We start from the raw sequence: 24,628 nt of genomic DNA, 5'->3' as shown, positions 1-24,628 counted from the left end.
GCTTTTGACTGAAGTTGCTTTGAGTCGTACCTACCAGAGTATTTTTGCAACCTCGGTTTAAATCGTCAACACTGTTTTTTGTGTAATCACTTTTCATTATCACAGAAAACAAACAATTATGTTTTTATGTGGAAACAAAACACGAGAAGACGCGTGTTCGTCCCCTCTGGCTCCCTGTACCCTTCACTGTGGACCACCGTGGCACAAACACCGTACAGAGAAACAAAAACACACACGTGGCAAAAAACAACAAAACAACAAAAACCACAGCATTGAACTTTAGCTGGAGCAAACAGCAACGTGCTACTTTTCTAGTTTTATCAAAAATCTTACAAAAAAGTTCAAACAATCTGAATTAAAAGAAACATTTCACCCTCCAACGGTTCCTAATCCTGACTGTGACACACAGCGGCATGGCTGGGCCCGTCTCAGACGCCATAAAGACACAATAGATACAAAACGATCACATTTCAGGTTCGTTATTGAAAGTTATTTACAAGAATGAGTCCTTTTCAATATTCACAGTGCGTTAAAACAACAATCAAACCTACAAAACACTGGATCAAAGCCTGTGAAGTGCTTTTTAATCATCTACAAATGACAAAACTAAACACAAACACCTTTAAGAAGATCCAAAATCAGACTCATGATGATCATAAACAGTGGTGAATGATTCTGTTTTTCCTCAGAAATCACTCATTTATAACATAAGACACGAGAAATATGGAGTTTTTAATTCTGCTTTGCCCTCAAATCTTTTTACGCCCGTCGCGTAAACTTCCACCCAGGTACCAGAGGGTGCCGCGTAACTTTCAATAATCTTCATCTTCAGCCTCTTATCCGGGGTCGGGTCTCGGGGGCAGCAGCTTTAGCAGGGGACCCCAAACTTCCCTTTCCCGGGCCACATTAACCAGCTCTAACTGGGGGATCCTGAGGCGTTCCCAGGCCAGCGTGGAGATCTAATCTCTCCACCTGGTCCTGGGTCTTCCCCGAGGCCTCCTCCCAGCTGGACGTGCCTGGAACACCTCCCTAGGGAGGCGCCCAGGGTTCATCCTTACTAGATGATCCTGAACCACCTCAACTGGCTCCTTTCAACACAAAGGAGCAGCGGCTCTACTCCGAGTTCCTCACGGATGCTGAACTTCTCCCCCTCTCTCTAAGGGAGACTCCAGACCCCCTCCTGAGGAAACACATTTCAGACGCTTGGACCCGCGACCTCGTTCTTTGGGTCCTGACCCAGCTTTCATGACCACAGGTGAGGGTAGGAACCAAGATTGACCGGTAGATCCAGAGCTACGCCACATAGCGTCACATTAGCTGATCCAGGGAGCGACTGTGATGACCCCAGAGTCGTGTCCCGGTCGTGTCGCTCTGGTCCGGTGTACGGGTTTAAACCGGTTTGAAAGCGTTCTGAACATGTTCTGGCAAATTCAAAAGCAGCTGACATCAGCAACATGTGCCGACGGCGTCACAGCGCTAACTCCTATTAGCATTGCTTTAGTTATAAGCAATGTTACAACATGATTAACATTACATTATGTTTGTTCATAAACAGACTAACAAAGCCACTTGTGTGTAGGGATGGGAATCGGAACAGACAAGAATCCTTTTCCTTCGCGTTTATCAATTCCTTTTGTCGATGGCGACATGTTTTTCTGACACTTCATCGCAAAAGGGTGGCGTCCAACTCATCAAGCATCAAGGGGGAGTCATGGCAGAGCGGGAGAAACAGTCCAAAGCGTGCCGTTACATCAGCACAGAGGAGAAGCGCTGCTCCTCACAGGCGGGATCGTTGTCACTCTTTCAAAGTTAAAAAAAAAAAGAAATGGCAGAAAGCTTCCTGTTAGAAGGTGTTGTGCTCGGTGCTTGTGCTTCCACATGTCAGAACCCTTTCACTGGACCTTCTCTCTGCAGCAGCTGCTGGTGGTGTGTGTGGGTCTGAACGTGGTCCCGGTCGTAGCTCGTGCTCCGCTGCTGTGATTCCCTGAGTGGCTCCTCTGCAGTCGTGGCTCAGTACATGGCCTCGGTGTCTCGGATGCTTCCAAAGGACAAACTGAAAGTGCTTCCTAGTCTCTTAGTGACCCCGCCTCCTTCCCTTTTCTTCTTCCTGTTCCAGTTCAACAAGGAGGCGGAGCTCTGGCCCTTGGCTCCGCCCAGCAGACGCTGCCGAGTGTTTTCTTTGTCGCTGCTGTGGGACAGCATGATGGCCCTCCTCTCCACCTGCCAACACACACACACACACACACACACACACACACACACACAGGTGATGACTTGTCCTCGCACAGGTGAGCGCACACACACTGACATCCCAAACACACACACACACACACACACACGTACTCACCTGTGTGTCGTGTGAGTGTAACGTGACCACACTGAGCTCCACTCCTCTGTCGCTGCAGCTCTTCAGCATGTGGACCACCTCGCCGTGTTTGGCCCATTTACAGTTCTGTCCGTCCACGGCCACGATGTAGTCTCCTTCTCTTAGTCCGGCCTCCTGTGACACACAAACATATCCACACTGGTAATCATGATATAGTGAGGGTTATTGCAAAAGGATAAGAAATGAGAAATTCCCTTTGAATTGCACATTCTGCAGCCACTCATCTACTAAACTGCTGCATGTTAAAGTCCCTGTGGAACGGAAGTTGGAGCGTCATTAGCGCTGTTAGCGTCTGCGCTGTGACGGATCGCCCAGTGGAAAAAAAGCGTTATACAGTTACAAGAGGGATCGTACCTTAAATACACATCAGTGACTGAAACTGTTATGATGCAGTTCATAAGGGAGATTCAACCTAAAGGTTAAATATGTAGAATCTTTATTAAAAGCTAAATAAATAAAAATAATAATAATCATACACCCAAGAGTTTTGTATAGAATGAAAGTATTGTTTTTCCATAAAAATAAAAAAAGTAAAAATTTAGTCTGAATTACTATTTATTTTAAAACATTTTGACAGGTCTAACAATGACTTTCTGTCACGTCCTGTTTCCATGGTAGCAGCCAATAGCGTTGGGCGTTGCTGGTAGCCAGGTTTGTCTGTTGTTGCTACAGAAACAAGGAGTTGAGTTGAGAGCGAGCTGACGGATCACACAGCACTCACAGAAAGACTTCCAGTTGAACACTGGCTAACGTTAAATACTGTTGTTAAAAGAATTGATTAGTCCGAATTAGTGGTTCCACTGTTTGATTCATCACTGACACAGCACGCTTTACACACTCGGCAACGAACCTGGCAACCCGACTGCTGGGGTTATATTTTTTGTTGTGACTACGATCTTGAGACACTAGAGGGCGGTGTTCTGCTCGTTCTCCATATTCAACCTTTGAGGCTCATTGTTTCCAGATTTTACAGAGAAAAAGTAGATTTTAATCAGTTTAAACAGACTTTCAGATGGATTTTAAACACGCACAAACCAGAGATTACAGACTTTCCTGTTATCTGTTGCATCGTTATCTGCAGTTTACAGGAAACACAGCACAGCTCAGATATTTATCCAGCAACAGAAGAAGAAAACGCTGAGAAAACTCCAAAATGCTGCAAATTCTGGATCAAAAAAAAAGAATTAAGTGTGTGGATGTTCTTAAAAAATCTGTTCTTAATGAATCCGACCATCTCAGAGTTTTACAGGATGTGGAAAACATGAGCAGTCGTGCTCTAACTGATGCACAGGAGGGTCAGTGGGGTTGGTCTTACCGCTGCACAGCCCCCGGGCACCACTCCAGCGACCAGGACGGGGGAGTCTCCTCTCAGCGTGAGACCCAGTCCGCACTCTCCCCTCTGCAGGCAGATCACACGAACCGGACCCCAGCGGGCCCGCGCACAAAACACCGACAGAGGCCCCTGAAACACAGGGAGGAGTCACCTTCAACTCAGGTACCAGAAGGTGCTGCAGTATTTTTTAATTGGCTATCTTAAGATCAGACTGTTGTTGTAATGAATACGTCTTACCAGCCTTTGGAAGATATCAGTTACTTGGACCGTAGCGAAGTTTGTGGGAGTGATTTCTGGTTTCTGATGAGTTTGAGCTGTGGACAGAACAAACCCACCACTCACGTCACTTCCTGTTATTTAACCGTAGAATCACATTATTGATCCGACTGATACTCACACTGGATCTCTGGAGCCTCTGCGGTTTCATCAAAGTCGTCCTCCCTGTCCAGCTCAGAGTACTTGTCCAGCGAGCGTTTGTGTGTGAGCGACAGCACGTCCTGCAGGATGTCCATCTTCCTCAGGATCTTACACAGACCGTGGACACGCATGGCCTCCTCGTGTCTGATTACTGCGCGCCGCAGGTGAGCTTTACCTGCACGCGTGAAAGCAGACGTTCTCTTTAAACGTGTGAACACCGCCCGCACAAAGTTGACCTTCAGAGAAATGTAATGGAGCTCAACAGTGAGGTTGTGAAAATCCCATCCATCAGAATTACCACGAGCTAGGAGATGAATGAGTGAAACAATGGCGTATGCTCCTGTGAGAGACACACGTCTGTTTGATATCAAGCTTGTTTTAAGAAAAACTTATTTCATTTGCAATCGGATTGAAGTACCGTATTTTCCACACTATAAGGCGCACCGCATTATAAGGCGCATAGAACAGACGCTACAGTGGAGGCTGGGGTTACGTTCTGCATCCATCAGATGGAGCTGCGCTAAAGGGAACGTCAACAAAACAGTCAGGGGAGGTCGTCTTGTTGCTTCCTCCACTTCGGCACCATTGATTGGTTCATGTTAAACTCTCTGGCTGCTGCTCTATTCCCGTGTTCTACTGCGTGACTAATGGCCTTGAGTGTAAACTCTGCGTCGTAAGCGTGTCTCTTAACAGGAGCCATTTTGGGCTCTTTACACAAACACACACATGGAAATGAAACGGCACGCTTCACACAGTCGTATATCTCAACATGCACCGCGCGTTACTTATTCTACGCGGAAAAAAGAGTCGGCGGCTGCTCACCATATTTGCGAGACCTGTTGTGACTCAATATTGGTCCGTATATAAGGAGCACCGGATTATAAGGTGCACTGTCGGCTTTAGAGACATTTGAAGGTTTTTAGGTGCGCCTTATAGTGCGGAAAATACGGTACTTCACTGTCCGTCTGTGTCTTTCTCTCACACACTTGTCCCTGCAGTACATGTGGACTAAACATGAACATGTTCCATGAGCTCACCAAGCTTTCTCCTTTTTTCGGGGTCTTGTAAAACCTGGCTGAGCGGTGGCCCTGCAGGAACGTTGACATAGAACTGGAGAAAAGCCTTCTCTGCTTCATCGTCACCCCCGTCCTCCTCAGCCGACACTACAGAACAAGATTATGATCAGTTTATTAAGGTTATTAAGTTTTTGATCATTTCTGACATACTATACTATGACTTTTTTCCCCAACGTTATTCAGAAAAACTAGTCCATGCATTTGTTACTTCTAGGCTGGACCATTGCAACTCCTTATTATCAGGCTGCTCCAATAAGTCTGTTTAGAGTCTCCAGTTGGTCCAAAATGCTGCAGCTCGTGTACTAACTAAAACAAATCAAAGAGAACATATTTCTCCTGTTTTAGCTTCTTTGCACTGGCTACCTGTAATAGAATTTTAAATCCTTCTCCCTACCTACAAAGCTCTTATTGGTCAGGCTCCATCGTATCTTAAAGAGCTCATTGTACCGTATCACCCGACTAGATCTCTGCGCTCTAAGAATGCAGGGCTACTCGTCGTTCCTAGAGTCTCCAAAAGTAGAATGGGAGGCAGAGCCTTCAGCTACCAACCTCCTCTCCTGTGGAGCCAACTCCCAAGTGTTATTCTGGAGGCAGACACTGTCCCCATATTTAAGAGTAAACTTAAAACTTTTCTCTTTGATAAAGCTTATAATTAGGCCTTACGGGCCCTTAGCAATGTTGTTATTGGCATTCAAGTTCTTTTAGAGCCTGCATGTACGAGGCCTAAGCGGATTTTGTTCTGATAATCCTGCTGCTGTAGGCCGAGTCTGCCGGGGAGAATCCTGTCCCTGATCCTCTGAGCTTCTCTCCTCTCTGTTTGTATCATTCATGTCTCATCATCATGTTACTAATTCACTTCTTCCCCAGAGTTGTTTGTGCTATGTCATCTCTCAGGTCTCTGCTGATGGTGGTGGTGCCTGCTGCCGTGGTCCTGCATGACGCTTCCTGCTTCTATTCACTAGTCACTGTATCACAGCTGCTATTACCACTACTCATCGTTGATCATATTTACCACCATAGTTGTCATATTCTATCACCTTAGCTGTGCTTGTTTCTACTATTCTACTATATTAACTGCTGTAACATATAAGTTATATACACATAACTATAAATAATTATTATAGTGACTGTTACTTTTGTGATTGCTCTCATCTCTGGGACTGTCTCTCTGTCTGTCTTTTTGTCTCTCTCTGTCCATCTGTCTGTCTTCTATCTCTTTCTCTCTCCTTTTCTTCCTCCCCAACCATTCTCAGGTGTGTTAGAGCAGGAGAAACCTAAAACATGCAGGACAATTGCCCTCCAGGAGCAGGGTTGGGAACCTCTGCTCTAGAGTTTACAATTGCGTGAACAACAACTAAAATCATTTAAAGAACTATTGTGCATGGTTTGGTGTAACTTACATGTGTGATCGCAGAGTGCAACAGCAGCGTAGTAGTGCGAGAGCGCGCGGAAGTGTTCGGATTTGACCTGAACCATGGACGCCCAGGAGAATGGCACGTAGTCCTTCATCAGAGGCTGCGTCATGGTCTGCTGCACTAACAAGTAGACATCTGACACCTACAGGACACACGTTAAAAGGGTGAGAATCACAGGATATCAGTGATAACAAAACACGACCACAGATGAGTTGACTCACCCGTGCAGCCTCGTGTGCCAGGCGCAGTTGGGACGTGAAGTGTGTGTCCTGTGTGGTGAGTGTGACGCGCTCAAACACGCACTCCTGCACCTGGGCAACCATCAGCCGTACGAGCATGCAGAGCGATGGACCACTCATGTCCAGACTGGGAGCGTTGGAGAAATTCTCTTTAAGATAATTAAACGCACCTGAAAAGAACAAACACAAGAAAATGGACGTAAAAACACAAAAACGCCAAACATTTACTGGGTCAAGTTTCACATATTTGCTGCTTTTCTCTGTTATTTCATTGTAAACTGTCGGACCTAGAAATATGTTAGGGCAATTACTTATGTAAATAAATGAGTAAAACATGGGTACAAGTTGAACTACAGTATACACAAAGGAGATCAGAACCAAAAAATAAAAGAAACAGCTAACTGTGGAGTCCCCACAACGCAAAACAAGTATGTATGTAAGTATGCACTGGTTCAGTACCTGCAGCTCTCTGAAAGGCATCTATAGCTCGGTCTATGCCAGCAGAAGCAGAGCGGTCCTGCCGCGCTCCAATCTGTGTGTACAGGGCGCCGATGTTGAACAACACACTTCCTTTTTCAAAGGCCAGGGTACGCTGACACGACGGGACGCCAGTAAGTGAGTCGTACCTGAGAGACAGAGAAGTAGGAATAAAGTTACTTAATGGATTATGGTTGTGTGTCGTTTACTGTCTCATCAATCAGACCGTGTGTATATGTGTTTATTTATATGCATATATTTTAAAGTCATAGTGTAGCATGTTGAAATATGCTTAAATCAGTCAAAGGGTGGCCCGTCAAAAGCAGTAATGACACCATTCTACAGTCAGCTTGATTAGTTTCATATCTACAGGTCGGCTGTGTCACAACTTGTTTTGATTGGTAAATATTAATATTTTAATTTTAGAAAGTGAGATAATCTGGAAACGATGCAAACATTTTTCCAAACTCTTAACAGAATAAAAAGTAATAAAAAGTCAGTCTCGTATGTAAAAAAAAGTCATAAGTCAGTCTAGTATGTAAAAAGTCATAAAAAGGTCAGTCTACTTTGTAAAAAAGTCATGAAAAGTCAGTCTAGTATGTAAAAAAAGTCATAAAAAGTCAGTCTAGTATGTGAAAAAAGTCATAAAAAGTCAGTCTTGTATGTAAAAAGTCATAAAAAAGTCAGTCTTGTATGTAAAACAAGTCATAAAAAGTCAGTCTAGTGTGTAAAAAAGTGATAAAAAGTCAGTCTAGTATGTAAAAAAAAGTCATAAAAAGTCAGTCTAGAATGTAAAAAGTCAAAAAAGTCATAAAAAAGTCAGACTAGTATGTAAAAAAAAGTCATAAAAAGTCAGTCTAGGATGTAAAAAAAAGTCAGTCTAGGATGTAAAAAAGTCAAAAAACTCAGTCTCGTATGTAAAAAAGTCATAAAAAGTCAGTCTAGTATGTAAAAAGTCATAAAAAAGTCAGTCTTGTATGTAAAAAAAAGTCATAAAAAGTCAGTCTAGAATGTAAAAAAAGTCAGTCTACAATGTAAAAAAAGTCATAAAAAGTCAGTCTAGGATGTAAAAAAAAAGTCAGTCTAGTATGTAAAAAAGTCATAAAAAGTCAGTCTAGTATGTTAAAAAAAAGTCTTAAAAAGTCAGTCTAGAATGTAAAAAAAGTCATAAAAAGTCAGTCTAGAATGTAAAAAAAGTCATAAAAAGTCAGACTAGGATGTAAAAAAAGTCAGTCTAATATGTAAAAAAGTCATAAAAAGTCAGTCTAGTATGTGAAAAAAAGTCATAAAAAGTCAGTCTAGTATGTAAAAAAAAGTCATAAAAAGTCAGTCTAGTATGTAAAAAGTCATAAAAAAGTCAGTCTTGTATGTAAAACAAGTCATAAAAAGTCAGTCTAGGATGTAAAAAAAAAGTCATAAAAAAGTCATAAAAAGTCAGACTAGTATGTAAAAAAAGTCATAAAAAAGTCATAAAAAGTCAGTCTAGGATGTAAAAAAAGTCAGTCTAGTATGTAAAAAAGTCATAAAAAAGTCAGTCTCGTATGTAAAAAAAGTCATAAAAAGTCAGTCTAGGATGTAAAAAAAAGTCAGTCTAGTATGTAAAAAAGTCATAAAAAAGTCAGTCTCGTATGTAAAAAAAGTCAGAAAAAGTCAGTCTAGTATGTAAAAAGTCATAAAAAAGTCAGTCTTGTATGTAAAACAAGTCATAAAAAGTCAGTCTAGTGTGTAAAAAAGTGATAAAAAGTCAGTCTAGTATGTAAAAAAGTCATAAAATGTCAGTCTAGAATGTAAAAAAAGTCATTAAAAAGTCAGAAAAAGTCAGTCTAGGATGTAAAAAAAAGTCAGTCTAGTATGTAAAAAAGTCATAAAAAGTCAGTCCAGTATGTGAAAAAAGTCATAAAAAGTCAGTCTAGTATGTAAAATAAGTCATAAAAAGTCAGTCTAGTATGTAAAAAGTCATAAAAAAAAGTCAGTCTTGTATGTAAAACAAGTCATAAAAAGTCAGTCTAGTGTGTAAAAAAGTGATAAAAAGTCAGTCTAGTATGTAAAAAAAGTCATAAAAAGTCAGTCTAGAATGTAAAAAAAGTCATAAAAAAAGTCATGAAAAGTCAGTCTAGAATGTAAAAAAAGTCAGAAAAAGTCAGTCTAGAATGTAAAAGAAAGTCATAAAAAGTCAGTCTATGATGTAAAAAAAAGTCAGTCTAGTATGTAAAAAAGTCATAAAAAAGTCAGACTAGTATGTAAAAAAAGTCATAAAAAAGTCATAAAAAGTCAGTCTATGATGTAAAAAAAAGTCAGTCTAGTATGTAAAAAAGTCATAAAAAAGTCAGTCTCGTATGTAAAAAAAGTCATAAAAAGTCAGTCTAGTATGTAAAAAGTCATAAAAAGTCAGTCTATGATGTAAAAAAAAGTCAGTCTAGTATGTAAAAAAGTCATAAAAAAGTCAGTCTCGTATGTAAAAAAGTCATAAAAAGTCAGTCTAGTGTGTAAAAAAGTGATAAAAAAGTCAGTCTAGTACGTAAAGAAAAGTCAGAAAAAGTCAGTCTAGAATGTAAAAAAAGTCATAAAAAAGTCAGAAAAGGTCAGTCTAGAATGTAAAAAAAAGTCATAAAAAAGTCAGAAAAAGTCAGTCTAGGATGTAAAAAAAAGTCATAAAAAAGTCAGACTAGTGTGTTAAAAAAAGTTATAAAAAGTCAGTCTCGTATGTAAAAAAGTCATAAAAATGTCAGTCTCGTATGTAAAAGTCATAAAAAGTCAGTCTAGTATGTAGAAAAGTCATAAAAAAAGTCAGTCTAGTATGTAAAAAAGTCATAAAAATGTCAGTCTCGTATGTAAAAGTCATAAAAAGTCAGTCTAGTATGTAGAAAAGTCATAAAAAGTCAGTATAGTATGTAAAAAAAGTCTTAAAAAGTCAGTATAGTATGTAAAAAAAGTAATAAAAAAGTCAGTCTAGTGTGTAAAAAAAGTAATAAAAAGTCGGTCTAGTATGTAAAAAGTCATAAAAAAGTCAGTCTAGTATGTAAAAAAAAGTCATAAAAAGTCAGTCTAGAATGTAAAAAAAGTCATAAAAAAGTCATAAAAAGTCAGTCTAGAATGTAAAAAAAGTCATAAAAAAGTCATAAAAAGTCAGTCTAGAATGTAAAAAAAGGCATAAAAAGTCAGTCTAGGATGTAAAAAAAAGTCAGTCTAGTATGTAAAAAAGTCATAAAAATGTCAGTCTCGTATGTAAAAGTCATAAAAAGTCAGTCTAGTATGTAGAAAAGTCATAAAAAGTCAGTCTAGTATGTAAAAAAAAGTCATAAAAAGTCAGTCTAGAATGTAAAAAAAGTCATAAAAAAGTCAGAAAAAGTCAGTCTAGAATGTAAAAAAAGTCATAAAAAAGTCATAAAAAGTCAGTCTAGGATGGAAAAAAAGTCAGTCTCGTATGTAAAAAAGTCATAAAAAAGTCAGACTAGTATGTAAAAAAAAGTCATAAAAAGTCAGTCTAGAATGTAAAAAAAGTCATAAAAAAAGTCAGAAAAAGTCAGTCTAGAATGTAAAAAAAGTCATAAAAAAGTCATAAAAAGTCAGTCTAGGATGTAAAAAAAGTCAGTCTCGTATGTAAAAAAGTCATAAAAAAGTCAGACTAGTATGTAAAAAAAGTCTTAAAAAGTCAGTATAGTGTGTAAAAAAAGTAATAAAAAGTCGGTCTAGTATGTAAAAAGTCATAAAAACTCAGTCTAGTATGTAAAAAGTCATAAAAAAAGTCAGTATAGTATGTAAAAAAGTCATAAAAAGTCAGTCTAGTATGTAAAAAAAAGTCATAAAAAGTCAGTCTAGAATGTAAAAAAAGTCATAAAAAAGTCAGAAAAAGTCAGTCTAGAATGTAAAAAAAGTCATAAAAAAGTCATAAAAAGTCAGTCTAGGATGTAAAAAAAGTCAGTCTCGTATGTAAAAAAGTCATAAAAAAGTCAGACTAGTATGTAAAAAAAGTCATAAAAAAGTCAGTCTAGTGTGTAAAAAAGTGATAAAAATTCATATTATAGTATGTAAGAAGTCATAAAAAGTCATATTATAGTACATCACATAAGAAAGTCCTCGTGTCGTACCAGTGGAAGTGCACGCCCAGGTTCCTGTGCAGTGGGAAGAAGCGCTGGTCCAGGTAGTAGAGCTGGTTGTAGTACTCCATCAGGAGCTCCAGGCCGGCCTGGTTACGACTGGGTGTACGCATGGCCTGACCCAAACAACAACAAGACACAGTCATGTGAAGCTAATGTCAGACCTTCAACATACTGTAAAGTAAACCTGTTTATTTTCCCACAGTTCTACAATCCTCCCTAATAAACAACAGATTTAATACTAAACAATAGTTTGAGAGCAGTTATTAACCTGTCTGAGCTCCATAAGCTCTCTGATCTCCTTGTCATAGAGAGAGCTGTCCTCCCCGTAGTGCTCACAGATGAAGTCCTGGGAGGGGAGACAGAGAAATCATGGCAGTCTTAATAATATCTAAACTAATTGCAGAGGACTCGACTGAGCATTAAGGGCGCATTCACGCAGTCCATTTGTACCGTGCCCCGTGCTTTAGGGTGATTGAACCCTCTTCCCTCGCGGCCCAGGCCCGTTTGTACTCACACTACTTTAAAGGATCTGGGCTGCGACTCCAGTGCATCATGTTTATACGTCATCACCCCTCAGAGATTTAGTTTTGTCAGACTGTTTTTGAACGTCTCATCCGTCCAAATCTGCAGTAAACACTCCACCGCCACAGAAAACCAGTGCAAAACCGTTTGCCGGCATCTTTTTAAATGTCCGTCGGGAGGAACAGACGTATATAAATAGACATCAGGATCGCCGTCAATGCTCGTGCACATGCTCGTACATGTGCATCAGCGCTTTTCAAAAGCCCACCTCTCTCAACCGGGCCACAAGCGGCCTGGACGCGGTACAGTTGTACTCACTGGTTAAACGAACTTGACTTTAGCCGTTAAGCGTGCTTGGGCATGGTATGAATGGACAGTGTGAGTGCACCCTAAGACTAAAAAATGGCAAATTTGACATTTTGTCGTTGGCAGTGTCTTTATTGCAAAGTTTTCACGTTAGTTTAAAACGACAACATGCGCGCTGTCCGTCCATACCCCGCCCCGTACTTTAGGGTCCTTGTCCCCCCCTCCAGGCCCGTTTGTACTCACACTACCTGGGCCTCGGAGAATGCTTCTTGCTGCCTATACGTCATCACGGCGTAACATGTCACACGCATTGATGACGTCATGGCGATGCGTGGCTTTGTTTCCAAATCTTCCCGTAGACCTCGGAGTTTTTGTGCGTCTTGTCGACTGTTTTTGAATCTTTTCATCGACCAAATCTGCAGTAAACACTCCACCTCTGCATCACACCAACGTGAACCTTTCGCCGCCATTGTTTTGAATGTCCGCGCATGGCCCCTCCTTCTTTTTTCTACGTCCCAACAGGCGCACAGGAAATGACCTCAGAACCGCCGTAGGCCTCGTGCTCGTACACGTGCGCACGCTCGCGCTCGTACATGTGCAAACGCGCTTCACAAAAGCCCACCTCTCCCAAACGGGCCGTGGCACGGTACGGATGGACAGTGTGACTGCGCCCTAAGTCAGAAAATCAAGCTTTGACATGTTAAAGGCTCCATTTTGTGATGAAATGCAGTTCCTCAAAGGAAAGACATTTTTGGACGTGGGGTTAATTTGGCATGTCACCATAAATAAAACAGGCCACTGGTGCTTTCTGTTTTAAACTAACGTCAAAGCTGCAAAGGAAATGTGAGAATGGGCTGAAACATGAGTCATCTTCACCTGGATAGAAACTGTGAAGTCCACCTCTTTGGTTTCTTTTAATCCGAGTGGGATCATGGGAACGTTGATGGCCTCGCTGCGAAAAAACAAATAAATACAGAGTGTGTGCGGTTGTGTGTGTCTAATCTCTCACAGGTTACACAATGTAAACACCAACATGCAAACACAGCGGCGTGCGGGTTATAGCTACGGTCGAGTCAACACTGCTGAAGACTGCCATCTGCTAGTCTTCGAACCCAGCAGGCTCACTGCTCAGTGCTTCATCCCGCTAATAAGCAAAGCTAAAGCCAAGTATTAACCCTGATGGCCCTGACACCCCCCTCCGTCCCCCCTCACCATTCACAATGAACCGAAACACGCACACACGCCATGGGGCCTTTAATGACACTCTAATCAGAGGATTTATCCCTCTCGTGACCCCAGGCTGCAGAGGGAAAGATCTCCGAGCTGTGAAGGACTGCTCTGTCTCTCACACACACAAACACAAACAGGCATATCTTTGTACTTCGAACCTAATTCTGACCTAAACTAAATCTCCTTACTTTATAAAAATATACTTACGCTGCAGGCCTACAACAAAAATCGGTCCCCACAAAGACAGAAGAACACATGGAGCAGACACGCACAGTGCACAGTGTGAATAGAAAAATGTAACAGAGACTTGTTTTCCCCAATTATAATTCTCATTAGACAAATGAGAGTGACCTGGAATTCACAGGACAAATAATAAATGGGCCTGTGTATGTGTGTGTGCGTGTGCGTGTGTGTGTGTGTGTGTACCTGTCTGTCTGGTAGACCTCCATGTTGCTGTTGAGCTCCTCCAGCTCCTCTTTGAGCAGCTGCAGGTTGGAGTTGACGAAGCTGAGCTCCAGAGCCACCGTCTCTTTCACCTTGTTGTTGGCTGTTGCTCTGCAGGAATTAACACATCAGACAACATCCTTCGTTAACGCAAACATACAGCAGTTTGACTCCGAGTCAACATGCCAATCTGATCTCCCACTGAGCAGGAGAAGGTTCAGGGCCCGTCCACACGGAGACGTGTTCTCCTGTAAACGCACAACTTAAGTCTGGTTTTGGCCGACCATCCACGCGCAGCCGGCGTTAACGGAGCCTGTTGTCGTCTGGACAGTGACAGCGCATACTTTGTTACAATGCATTCACCCCCCCACCTTTTGGCCTCTCACCCCCGCGTCGGCACATAACAACAGCGCTGCTGCGTGGAAAGAGATGGAGAAAGTGCCCGTCTGTGAGTGCTTTGGGATGGGGAAGGGGGTTCCCAGCAGCACCCTCTGCTCAGTGAGGACACTAACTGCAGAGTGATCAGTGCATCAGAGTCCAGAACAGCACCAAAGTCTCCACTAACACCAGAAACAGGGACACGTTTGTCTCTAGGATGGAGGAGGATTTGGGAAGTCTCCAGATTTGGAGGGAAACTCTACGGTGTTTGGATTCTCCACAGCGTCTCCCCGTCTGTTCTCCTTATCTCTGCGGGCAGGTCGTTCCACAGCCGAGGCGCTCGGACAGAGCACGGTCACCTCTGGGACTCAGCCTCGGCCTTGGAACAGTTCAGAGAGACCCCCCCTGCGGATCTTATCATATTTTTATATTCTTTTATTTGATCCCTTTTTACATGATGGCACTCAGCCATTGAGAACCCCTATCAGTCATCCACGACCCTCAGCGCTGAGTGAAGCCAGCTCACACTGCTGACGGGGTCTGAGGTCAACAACACATAGTGTTCCTGGAAGTCTTGAGGCACCGCTGGGTTGCCGTGGTAACTGATAATACACACTTGCCAAGGAAACATCCCTAATTATGCAATCATTAAATTCCCCTGGCTCTGTGTTACGACGAGAACGTGGGTATGCACAGAGAGGACCACACAGCACTGAATTCACAGAATAACTTTCAATAAATAATAAATAAATACAGATGAAGACGCACAATCAAGGCTTTTGGTCGGGCAGCCTGGATAAAACCTACATACTGGACACACAGATGGTCAGTTTCTCAGCTCTCTATGGTTAAAAATTATATTTATTAAAGGTCTCTGTGCTGGATGAGTCATCAGATGCTTCAGCAGGGGGGGAAGTTTCTTTGGGGATGAAAGAAAATGATAAAGCCGTCGAGGCCAAACTGCAAACTGTGACGAATTTAAGGGCGCACTCACACTGTCCTTCTGTGCCGGGCTAAAACAGGTTTTTACAGGTAAAGCCCAGTTCACAAAAACTCTGAGGTCTACGGAAAGATCTGGAAACAAAGCCACGCATCGCCATGACGTCATCAATGCGTGTGACGTGTTACGGCGTGATGACGTATAGGCAGCAAGAAGCATTCACCGAGGCCCAGGTAGTGTGAGTACAAACGGGCCTGGAGGGGGGGACAAGGACCCTAAAGCACGGGGCACGGGACGGAGGCACAGTGGGAGTGCGCCCTAAAAGATCGCCGATGTGTCATGAATAAATAACACACTTAAGCTCATCAAATATCATGTCAAGCCACCTGTCAACTCTGTTTTTATCCTGGACATTTGAAGGTCACGGAAATGAGTTAACACACAAACCATGGACAAACTAAAAATACAGTGTTTTCCTATTTGTATAGAACGTTTTGACACACACACACACACACACACACACACAGGCACGAACACGCACACGCACGCACACACACACCTCTATTTCTAGGATCAAGCCAAGAGCAATCTGATTAGTCAGCTTTAAATGGGCTGCCAAATATCCCCTTCACACACACACTCACACACACACACGACAGACTGACAAGGGTGTAAATAACTCTCTTGCTGTGAAAGAGTGATTGAAAGATGTGAGAAGCTGAAAACAAGTTTTTTTCACTAACTTTTATTAAATTTTAATAACTGAGACAACTGACGACCCGGCTACTGTCCCTCAGCTGAATCCACCCCCTGCAGCACGCAACATGACGTCTTCATCGACCAATCACAAACCCTGATGAGTTACAACTCCCCCTATCCCTCTGTAATTAGCACACACACACACCCACCCACTAACACACACACACATGATCACCTCCCACCCATCCACGAGCCGCTTCCACAACAGTTTCAGAGTGAAAGCGTGAGGCGTTTTGTGTGAGTGGACTATTCCAGTTGACCGGAAAGGGGGGAGGACGGAAAGAAAGAAAGGTCTGACAGTGCCAGACAAATAAGTGGGGGATGAGCTGTGCCGGGGCTGCGTTTGGGAATCTCTGCATGAGAACAGGACAGGAGGCGGACACAAAGCCAGCTGATTACAGGCCGGCAGGCTGCGTGGGGTCCGGGGGGGGGGGGGGGCGGGGTTCGTCTTTGTCTCTGTGACCCATCGTCCCAATAGAAAGGCCAGGAGCGCTTGTTTTATTTCCCCTAAACTGAGTCATCAACTTTTAGGATAACAGCCTGAATCCAGTCCAGAGTGGAGTAGGGGGGAAAGAACCTGTTAAAGACTGACCCTGAATTCAAAAGCTCTGAATTTTTGGGCTTAGTCATGAATTCAAAAGCTCTGATTCATTGTTTTAATCATTTATGAAACTTAAATGCCGAATATTCACTGCCCGGATTTAGGGCGCACTCACACTGTCCCCCTGTACCGTGCCCAAACATGTTTAAAAGGCTAGTTCCTTTGAACAGTGTGAGTGCAACCGTACCGCGCCTAGCTGCAGCACACTTGCCGGCTGTGGCCCGTTTGGGAGAGGTGGGCTTTTGTAAAGCACGTTTGCTCATGTACGAGCACGAGCGTGCGCACAAGCACGAGGCCTACGGCGGTTCTGAGGTCATTTCCTGTGCGCCTGTTGGGACGTAGAAAAAAGAAGGAGGGACCATGCGCGGACATTCAAAACAATGGCGGCGAAACGTCTTCCTAGACAAATAACCAAGTCCAGTTGCTTTTGACTGAAACTGCTTTTAGGAGAACGACGACCTGGACACATGAGAACATTCACAGGTTTATTAAAGATTATAAAGCTGTTGAGGAGGAAATGTGTACGATGTATTTAATTAAGTAATATATTCATTAAAACTGCTGCATTCCTGAAATCAGTCACGATGCCCGAGAGGTTTAAAGTCGTATTCAATAAGAATGTTGATATGATGTTTGTAGCGGCGTCTTTAGCGAGATGTACTTGAGGCGAGCGTGTTCGTTCGGGGCCCTCCATCTTGTTTTTTTGCTCTTTTCTAAAATGTATTGAAACACATTTCGCCTCTCTACTTCCAGTCCGTCCCCTTGTTTACATTCAGCAAGGAAATGTCTCCACAGTCACGCGTACTGGAATACTTCAACATCTTACAGAGTACATCTCTAAATCTTGTTCATTATTTAAACCTATTTTATTGAAAAAACACAGAGAAAATAACAAAAACAAGCATGTTCAGTATCAGAAAGCACACACGCAGATACAGATCGATCCTGCTTCTCTCTGTGATCGGCCAGGTACTCGATATATCGATACATTATATATCTTTTTAAATCAATCCCTTAAAAAGATCTCTTCATGAAATTGAATTAGTTGTAGCCAAACACGCCCAGGGGTAATAACAAGTGGTGCCCTTGGCTGTCATTCAATTAGAGACTTTGTTGTTTTCGACGCTGATCTTATTAGATTCTGACACGGCAACACGGAGGAGGAAGAAAGTAGCTGCTTGCTTTAATTAAGTGGCTCCTCCTCCTCCTCCTCCTCCTCCTCCTCCTCCTCCTCCTCCTCCTCCTCCTCCTCCTCCTCCTCCTCCTCCTCCTCCTCCTCCTCCTCCTCCTCTTCCTCCTCTTCCTCCTCCTCCTCCTCCTCCTCCTCCTCCCCCTCCTCCTCCTCCTCCTCCTCCTCCTCCTCCTCCTCCACCCCTCCTCCTCCTCCTAACTTTAATCTTCACAAGTTTACAGAGAGCTTTGCACAGTGGCCTATTCATGCTGTAAATGTCCTCAAAACTACCACAACAAAAGCGTAGGCCAAATATATGCACATATATTAAACGTGTACTGAAGAGCGTCTGTAGTGAGCGTCCTCCACGCAGAGCCTGGGAGACAGTCAAAGCAGAGGCAGCGAGACACGGGGCAGAAGCTGGAGGGGATAAAGATGACGCTAATGTTCTCAGAGAGCACGCTTTGATGTTGTGCCACCGTTTCTTTTTTCATTCCTTCACCGGTAAAACTCTGGTGTGCTGTGTGAATGACAGCAAAGTGCTTGGAAAACACAAAGGCAGCTCGGTTCAGCCAGGTGATTTTTACCCCTGATGGTGTTCGTGCCGAAAAGTCTGCAGTGCTCAATTTATCGTAGCGTATGGTAGCTAAACAACAAAAACAAAAGGATGCACGACATGATTAGAGAAGAGACGCACGCAGAACGGGAACGCGAACGGATCCATAAAACAGGGTGGTGGTGCTGTGTGTGTTGGGTGTGTGTGTGTTGGGTGTGTGTGTGTGTGTGTGTATGTGTGCCCTGAAAGGGGGATGATCTCTGACCTTTTCCCGTCACAGGACACCAGCACAAACGTGACAGAGCCAACAAGCTATGCTTCTTGCTGCCTATACGTCATCACGCCGTAACACGTCACACGCATTGATGACGTCATGGCGATGCGTGGCTTTGTTTCCAGATCTTTCCGTAGACCTCAGAGTTTTTGTGCGTCTTGTCGACTGTTTTTGAATCTTTTCATCGACCAAATCTGCAGTAAACACTCCACCTCCGCATCACACCAACGTGAACCTTTCGCCGCCATTGTTTTAAATGTCCGCGCATGGTCCCTCCTTCTTTTTTCTATGTCCCAACAGGCGCACAGGAAATGATGTCAGAGCCTCCGTAGGCCTCGTGCTCGTACATGTGTGCATGCTCGTGCTCGTACATGTGCAAACGTGCTTTACCAAAGCCCACCTCTCGCTTCATTAACTCGCTAGAAAACACCAGTAACACACACACCGGACGCAAGACACACGCTCCGTGTGTGACTCCGACACATGCTGCAGTGATTCGAGATTCAAGAAGTTTATTGCCAACAAGTTGATAGGAATGTGTCTTCATACGCCCTCAGACAGATGCAATAGAGGACGATCAAACCACCACCACAAATAATACGAAAGAAAGTGGAAAAGACCATATCTACAGGAAGGACAGTACCCAGCAGCGCCATGTTCATCGTAAATGCAAGGCTAGGGGAAGTGCAAAGTAAATGAATAAATGTCGGTTTGCGCCTTCTTCAGGGTGGCTTTTACCTTTCAAACCCACCTGAGTGCCTGGACTTTTTTCTTTCTGATATATATATATACATAAACACACACACACACACATTATTATTATTTTTTCAGAAAGTGTGCTATATTGTGATCGTTATCGGGATATGAAATAAGATTTTGGGGATATCACCCAGCCCTACACAGACTCCTACGTCAGTCTGCAGTATTTTCACCTCATACATCCATGATTTTTAACCACAGATTGACATTTATCCGCTTACATCGACACATGTACACGCCCAGTGTACGTGAAAGGTCACGTGATATGTGATATGAGATCGTTTTATCCTGAGCTTTGAAAACGTTTAAAGCTTTGACCTCACCTGAACAGGTTCTCTGCTCCGGCTCTCATGCGCATCTCCTTGTTGATCTGCTGGTTGATGCGAGCTCGCCGGTGCTGCAGTTTACTGCGCTGAGTCTGGGCCAGAGGATCACACCCCTGCAGAGGAAATACAAAGACAGAGGAGTCAGAAGAAGTTCATTCATTCATCTTCAACTGCCGCCTCGCAACAAGAGTGTTCCTGGTTCGAAACTCGGCTGGGGTCCTTCTGTGTGGAGTTTGCATGTTCTCCCCGTGTCTGCGTGGGTTTGCTCCGGGTTCTCCGGTTTCCTTCCACAGTCCAAAGACGTGCAGGTGTTCGGTTCATGGATGACTCTAAATCACCCGTAGGTGTGAATGGTTGTCTGTCTCTGTTCGTCTCTATGTGTCCTGTGATAGACTGGCGTCCTGTCCAGGGTGGACCCCGCCTCACGCCCAAAACTCTCACAGTGGACGACATTCACCACCAGCTCAAAGTCTCAAATAACCAAGTCGAGCCTTCCTGGTGGATTCAACGTGGCCTCAATTAACATTAACTTCAACTACCAGTTCCATCTCATCTCATCTCATCTCATCTTCAGCCTCTTATCCGGGGTCGGGTCTCGGGGGCAGCAGCTCCAGCAGGGGACCCCAAACGTCCCTTTCCCGGGCCACATTAACCAGCTCTAACTGGGGGATCCTGAGGCGTTCCCAGGCCAGTGTGGAGATCTAATCTCTCCACCTGGTCCTGGGTCTTCCCCGAGGCCTCCTCCCAGCTGGACGTGCCTGGAACACCTCCCTAGGGAGGCGCCCAGGGTTCATCCTTACCAGATGATCCTGAACCACCTCAACTGGCTCCTTTCAACACAAAGGAGCAGCGGCTCTACTCCGAGTTCCTCACGGATGCTGAACTTCTCCCCCTCTCTCTAAGGGAGACTCCAGCCCCCCTCCTGAGGAAACACATTTCAGCCGCTTGTACCCGCGACCTGGTTCTTTCGGTCATAATCAACGTATGTAAAGCTTATGGGGGGGGGCATACAGCCTGGACAGAAAGCTGACTGACAGGTCATCTTCTTCGACCTGTCAGTCAGCGATGAGGGAGCTCAGGAGGGAGGAGCCTTGTGGGTGCTAAACATGGTACAATAATAACACGTCATGTTACAGCAGGAGAAACTTCTCCTCGAAAGGATGATGTGTTTAACAGCAGAAGCATCTGTTGATGTGTCAGAGCTGTGTATCCGAAGGTTTAAGGGCCTCTCAAATCTCCCTTCGGCAGGCGTTTTGCCAACAACACCAGCTGATGGTTAAATGTCTGCTCACTAAAATAGCAATCTGTCATCCAAAGCACCACTGTTTCACACTTAAAGGTAAACAGATGTATAGTAATTTGACAGATGGTGCAGCTGTACTGTAAACAACAGTAAACACTCCCCTCCCTTATCCTTTACGGCTCCTTCCATCATCTTCTGTATCCCTCTCACCGCCGACCACGCTACGGTGTATTTCTCATTTTCTCACACTCTCTCCCCCTTTATCTTTCCTGTTCCCTCTCACCCAGTTAAGGTGTTTGTTTAGCATGCGCGCGTCAAGTAATCCTCAGAGTGCCTGTGTGGATTAGGATTCTGGCCGAGCTCCCACCTCTGCTCAACCAGCTGGGCAGCGGGAGGATGGAGGCCGCTCGGCATCGGTGCGTCTCAACGTCTGTCGAAAACCTCCGATGTCCAGGCGACTTTTCTCTAAGCACAACTTTGTTTGTTCAGCAACACAGATACAAGCATGTCAACTTGTATGTTGTTGCTACGATCACAGTCTACTACGCACTTAAGCTGCACAAGTGCCTTGCTTAAGGGTCCTTCATTTTCAAGTTTTCCCCATTCAAACCAGGGATTCAAACCAGGTATTCAAACCAAAAATATTCATACAGGCATAATGCGAGCAGATACCATTCTTACTGCTTGTAAGGCTGTCCTCAATTAAAGTCGACTGACGCTTTTTTTACTAATTAATAAGATAGATTTCATCGACAGAGCTGTAAAACAGAGCTCCTCCACCGAGAATTAGGCAAAAACACCACTTTTAAATCCTGTGTTCGACAGAGATGTGCTCCTTATTTCTTGGAAATACGTCATTAAGCATAAAAAAGGAGTTATGACGACAGAAATCTCAGTCAACTAAGATCATTTGGCCGATAACTGGACTAATCGACTAAAGGGGGCAGCCCTAATTGCCTGATAGACTGTATGCTTATACATGATATCAGTGTTAGGGTTCACTTTTCAAACACAACACAGTATCTCAAGGTAGTGAAAGGGTCACAGAAATAACCAAATACAAATAAAGCCTCAGTGTTGTTTTATCCAGAGGTGATTAGTTCTGTTTCCAGATCTCCTCCTCTGCAGTTTCTGCTGCCAAATTAAAACAAAGGAGGAGATTCAATTATAATGTTGCTGGGGCTGAAATCACTGTATTGAGATCGAGAGGCCGCTATCTCAAAACTAATGATATCAGCATGATGAGATAATGAGTAAATGTTTTAATAATGGAGGTGAAGTGGTTTTAAAGACTGGGATACTTGTAGCATGGTTGTTGCTAACAGAGACGCAGATATCGGCTCTGATATCGACTAATTAGTCATTTCTTTTTTATTAATATCATACAGCAAGTTAATTAAGCCATTGTTGGTTGGGTTTCAGGCAGCTGCTATATTTTATATTACCTTTTATAATATCTGTTTGCAGTGCCAATCTTCGTTCCTACCCTCACCTGTGGTCATGAAAGCAGTGGTGTGTCTCGCTGTATCGTAGCTGCTATTGCCTCTACTCATCATTGATCATGTTTGTCATAATTATTATCATTGTCATATTCTATCATCTTAGATGTGCTTGTTCCTACTATTCTGCTGTATTAACTGTCATAACATATGAGTTATATTCACATTATTATAGATATTGTTATGGTTGCTGTTGCTCTTTGGCTGCTTGCATCTCTGGAAGTGTGTCTCTCTCTGTCTATTGTCTGTCTCTGTCTGTCTATGTCTTTCTCTCTCTCTCTCTCTCTCTGGTGCAGACAGATGTCCGTCCTCCACAGAGCTGGGTCTGTCTGACGTTCCTGTCTGTTATAGTGAAGGTTTTCAACGCCACTGTACTCTACGGGGGAATTGTTGGGTCTCTGTAAATCATGAATAAGTCATAGAGTGTGGTCTTTACCTTCTCTGTAAAGTGTCCTGAGATAACTGTTGTTATGATTTGGCACTGTAAATAAAATTGAATTGAATTAAACTATTCTTGGACATAATGGCCACAGTGTAGTCCCCTTAGTCTTGATTTTATGGAGCCACCAAGGGGCTCTGGTTGATCCCCAGACCCCTATCAGACCCTTACCCCTTGTTTAACACACACCCCCATGTTGTGACTGAGTGTGTGCATGTGTGTGTGTGTGTGTGTGTGTGTGTGTGTGTGTGTGTGTGTGTGTGTGTGTGTGTGTCCAGGTGTCTCACCTTCCGGATGCTCCCACCGTGGTTCCCCTCTGTGGGCACCGTTGAGGGCATGTCGTCGTCCGAGGCACCGTCTGACAGGGACATCTCCGACTCTCTGTGGAGAGTGATGCCAATATCATTTCACTCACTGTTTAAACACACATGTCATATACCAGTCTACATTTTAAACACTCGGCTCTTTAAGGGACTGAAACGCAGCCGTTACGCCGATGATACGGACCTAAAAACGGTTAACTTTAAGCTAACAAGCCTCGGTTTCACCACTTGCCTTGTCGCAGGTTCCTCCATCGCGAGGTGACGACAAAAGCGGCTAAAAAGTGCCTACATTTCTCCCAATTTAGTATAATCCCGAGTAAACACGAAGCTCCAGGGGTCAGCGGAAAGAAAAAGTGAAATAAACAACTTCTTTACTCCTCAAAACTACAGTTTCAGCTCTTTCTCCGCTGGCGCCTCCTCCGCTTGCTTTTTCCCCACTTGTGTGAAGCTGCGAGAGCTTATTCACGGAGGCGGGACCCGAGTGTAGAAACTAGCCAATCACGTTGCAGCATGTAGGAGCGACAGTGGATGTAGCGAATCAGAGGGAGGATTAGAGCCGAACGACAGCCCGATGTGACCAATCAGAAGTCGCTAAAGGCGTCCCCCTCTACTCCGCGGGCCGTTGCTACGGCAACGTGAGGGCTGTGGTTTGTGTGGAAGCTCCGCCCCCCCCTCTCCTGAAAACATGGATTTAATTATTTAGTTTAATAAAATGTTGATTTATTTCTATTTAAAACACATTAAACTGTTATTTATTTAATTTATGTCATCCAAAAAAAATATGTAATTTATGTAAAACGTCTTTAATAGAAAATAAGCTTTATCTTATTTAGTTTTCAGTACATTTTATTTGTGTTATATTCTCAATAATCTCATTTTACTGACATTAATTATATTTACTTTTACTTGTTTTACAATCTTTTTATTTTATTAAATTTTCTTTCACTTGTTTCACAATCTTACTATCGTATTAAAGGTATTAACTTTATTTATTTATCTATTATTTTTACATATTTATTTACTTGTTTATTTATTTTACTTATTAATTTAAGGCTTTTATATTCATTTAATTTTAACATATTTATTAGTCTCCTAGTCTTTTTAATCACTGCTATATACTTTGTATTTGTATTTTACTGGTAGGGGGGTCGTCTTATATTATTTTAACTGTATTTATTTATCTATTATTGTTTATTTTACTTATTAATTTAAGGCTTTTATATTAATTTATTTTTAACGTATTCATTAGTCTCCTAGTCTTCTTAAACTACGCTTTATCTTATTTAGTTTTCAGTACATGTTATTTGTGTTATATTCTCAATAATCTCATTTTACTGAGCTTAATTATATTTACTTTTACCTGTTTTACAATCTTTTTATTTTATTACATTTTCTTTAACTTGTTTCACAATCTT

At 43.0% G+C, this 24,628-nt stretch overlaps 1 protein-coding gene across 1 annotated transcript; it reads right to left on the bottom strand.

Moving 5' to 3' along the window:
• Window positions 1-1,263: 1,263 nt before the first annotated feature.
• On the bottom strand, window positions 1,264-23,580 carry rhpn1 (rhophilin, Rho GTPase binding protein 1). Its single transcript, XM_083940216.1, has 16 exons — window positions 23,442-23,580; window positions 23,178-23,267; window positions 19,707-19,822; window positions 13,928-14,056; window positions 13,148-13,223; window positions 11,712-11,789; window positions 11,432-11,556; window positions 7,326-7,492; window positions 6,849-7,036; window positions 6,613-6,769; window positions 5,174-5,299; window positions 4,117-4,311; window positions 3,957-4,033; window positions 3,702-3,848; window positions 2,348-2,500; window positions 1,264-2,220 (listed from the first exon to the last, which is right to left on the bottom strand). Exons 1-16 carry the CDS (start codon window positions 23,463-23,465, stop codon window positions 2,011-2,013), a joined length of 2,058 nt encoding a protein of 685 aa, XP_083796342.1. The 5' UTR covers window positions 23,466-23,580; the 3' UTR covers window positions 1,264-2,010.
• Between the last annotated feature and the right edge of the window lie 1,048 nt (window positions 23,581-24,628).

Source organism: Echiichthys vipera (assembly GCF_963691815.1).
Source record: "Echiichthys vipera genome assembly, chromosome: 3".
Taxonomy (NCBI): domain Eukaryota; kingdom Metazoa; phylum Chordata; class Actinopteri; order Perciformes; family Trachinidae; genus Echiichthys; species Echiichthys vipera.
The sequence above is the reverse complement of the archived record's forward strand: the minus strand, read 5'-3'. Positions and strand labels throughout refer to the sequence as shown.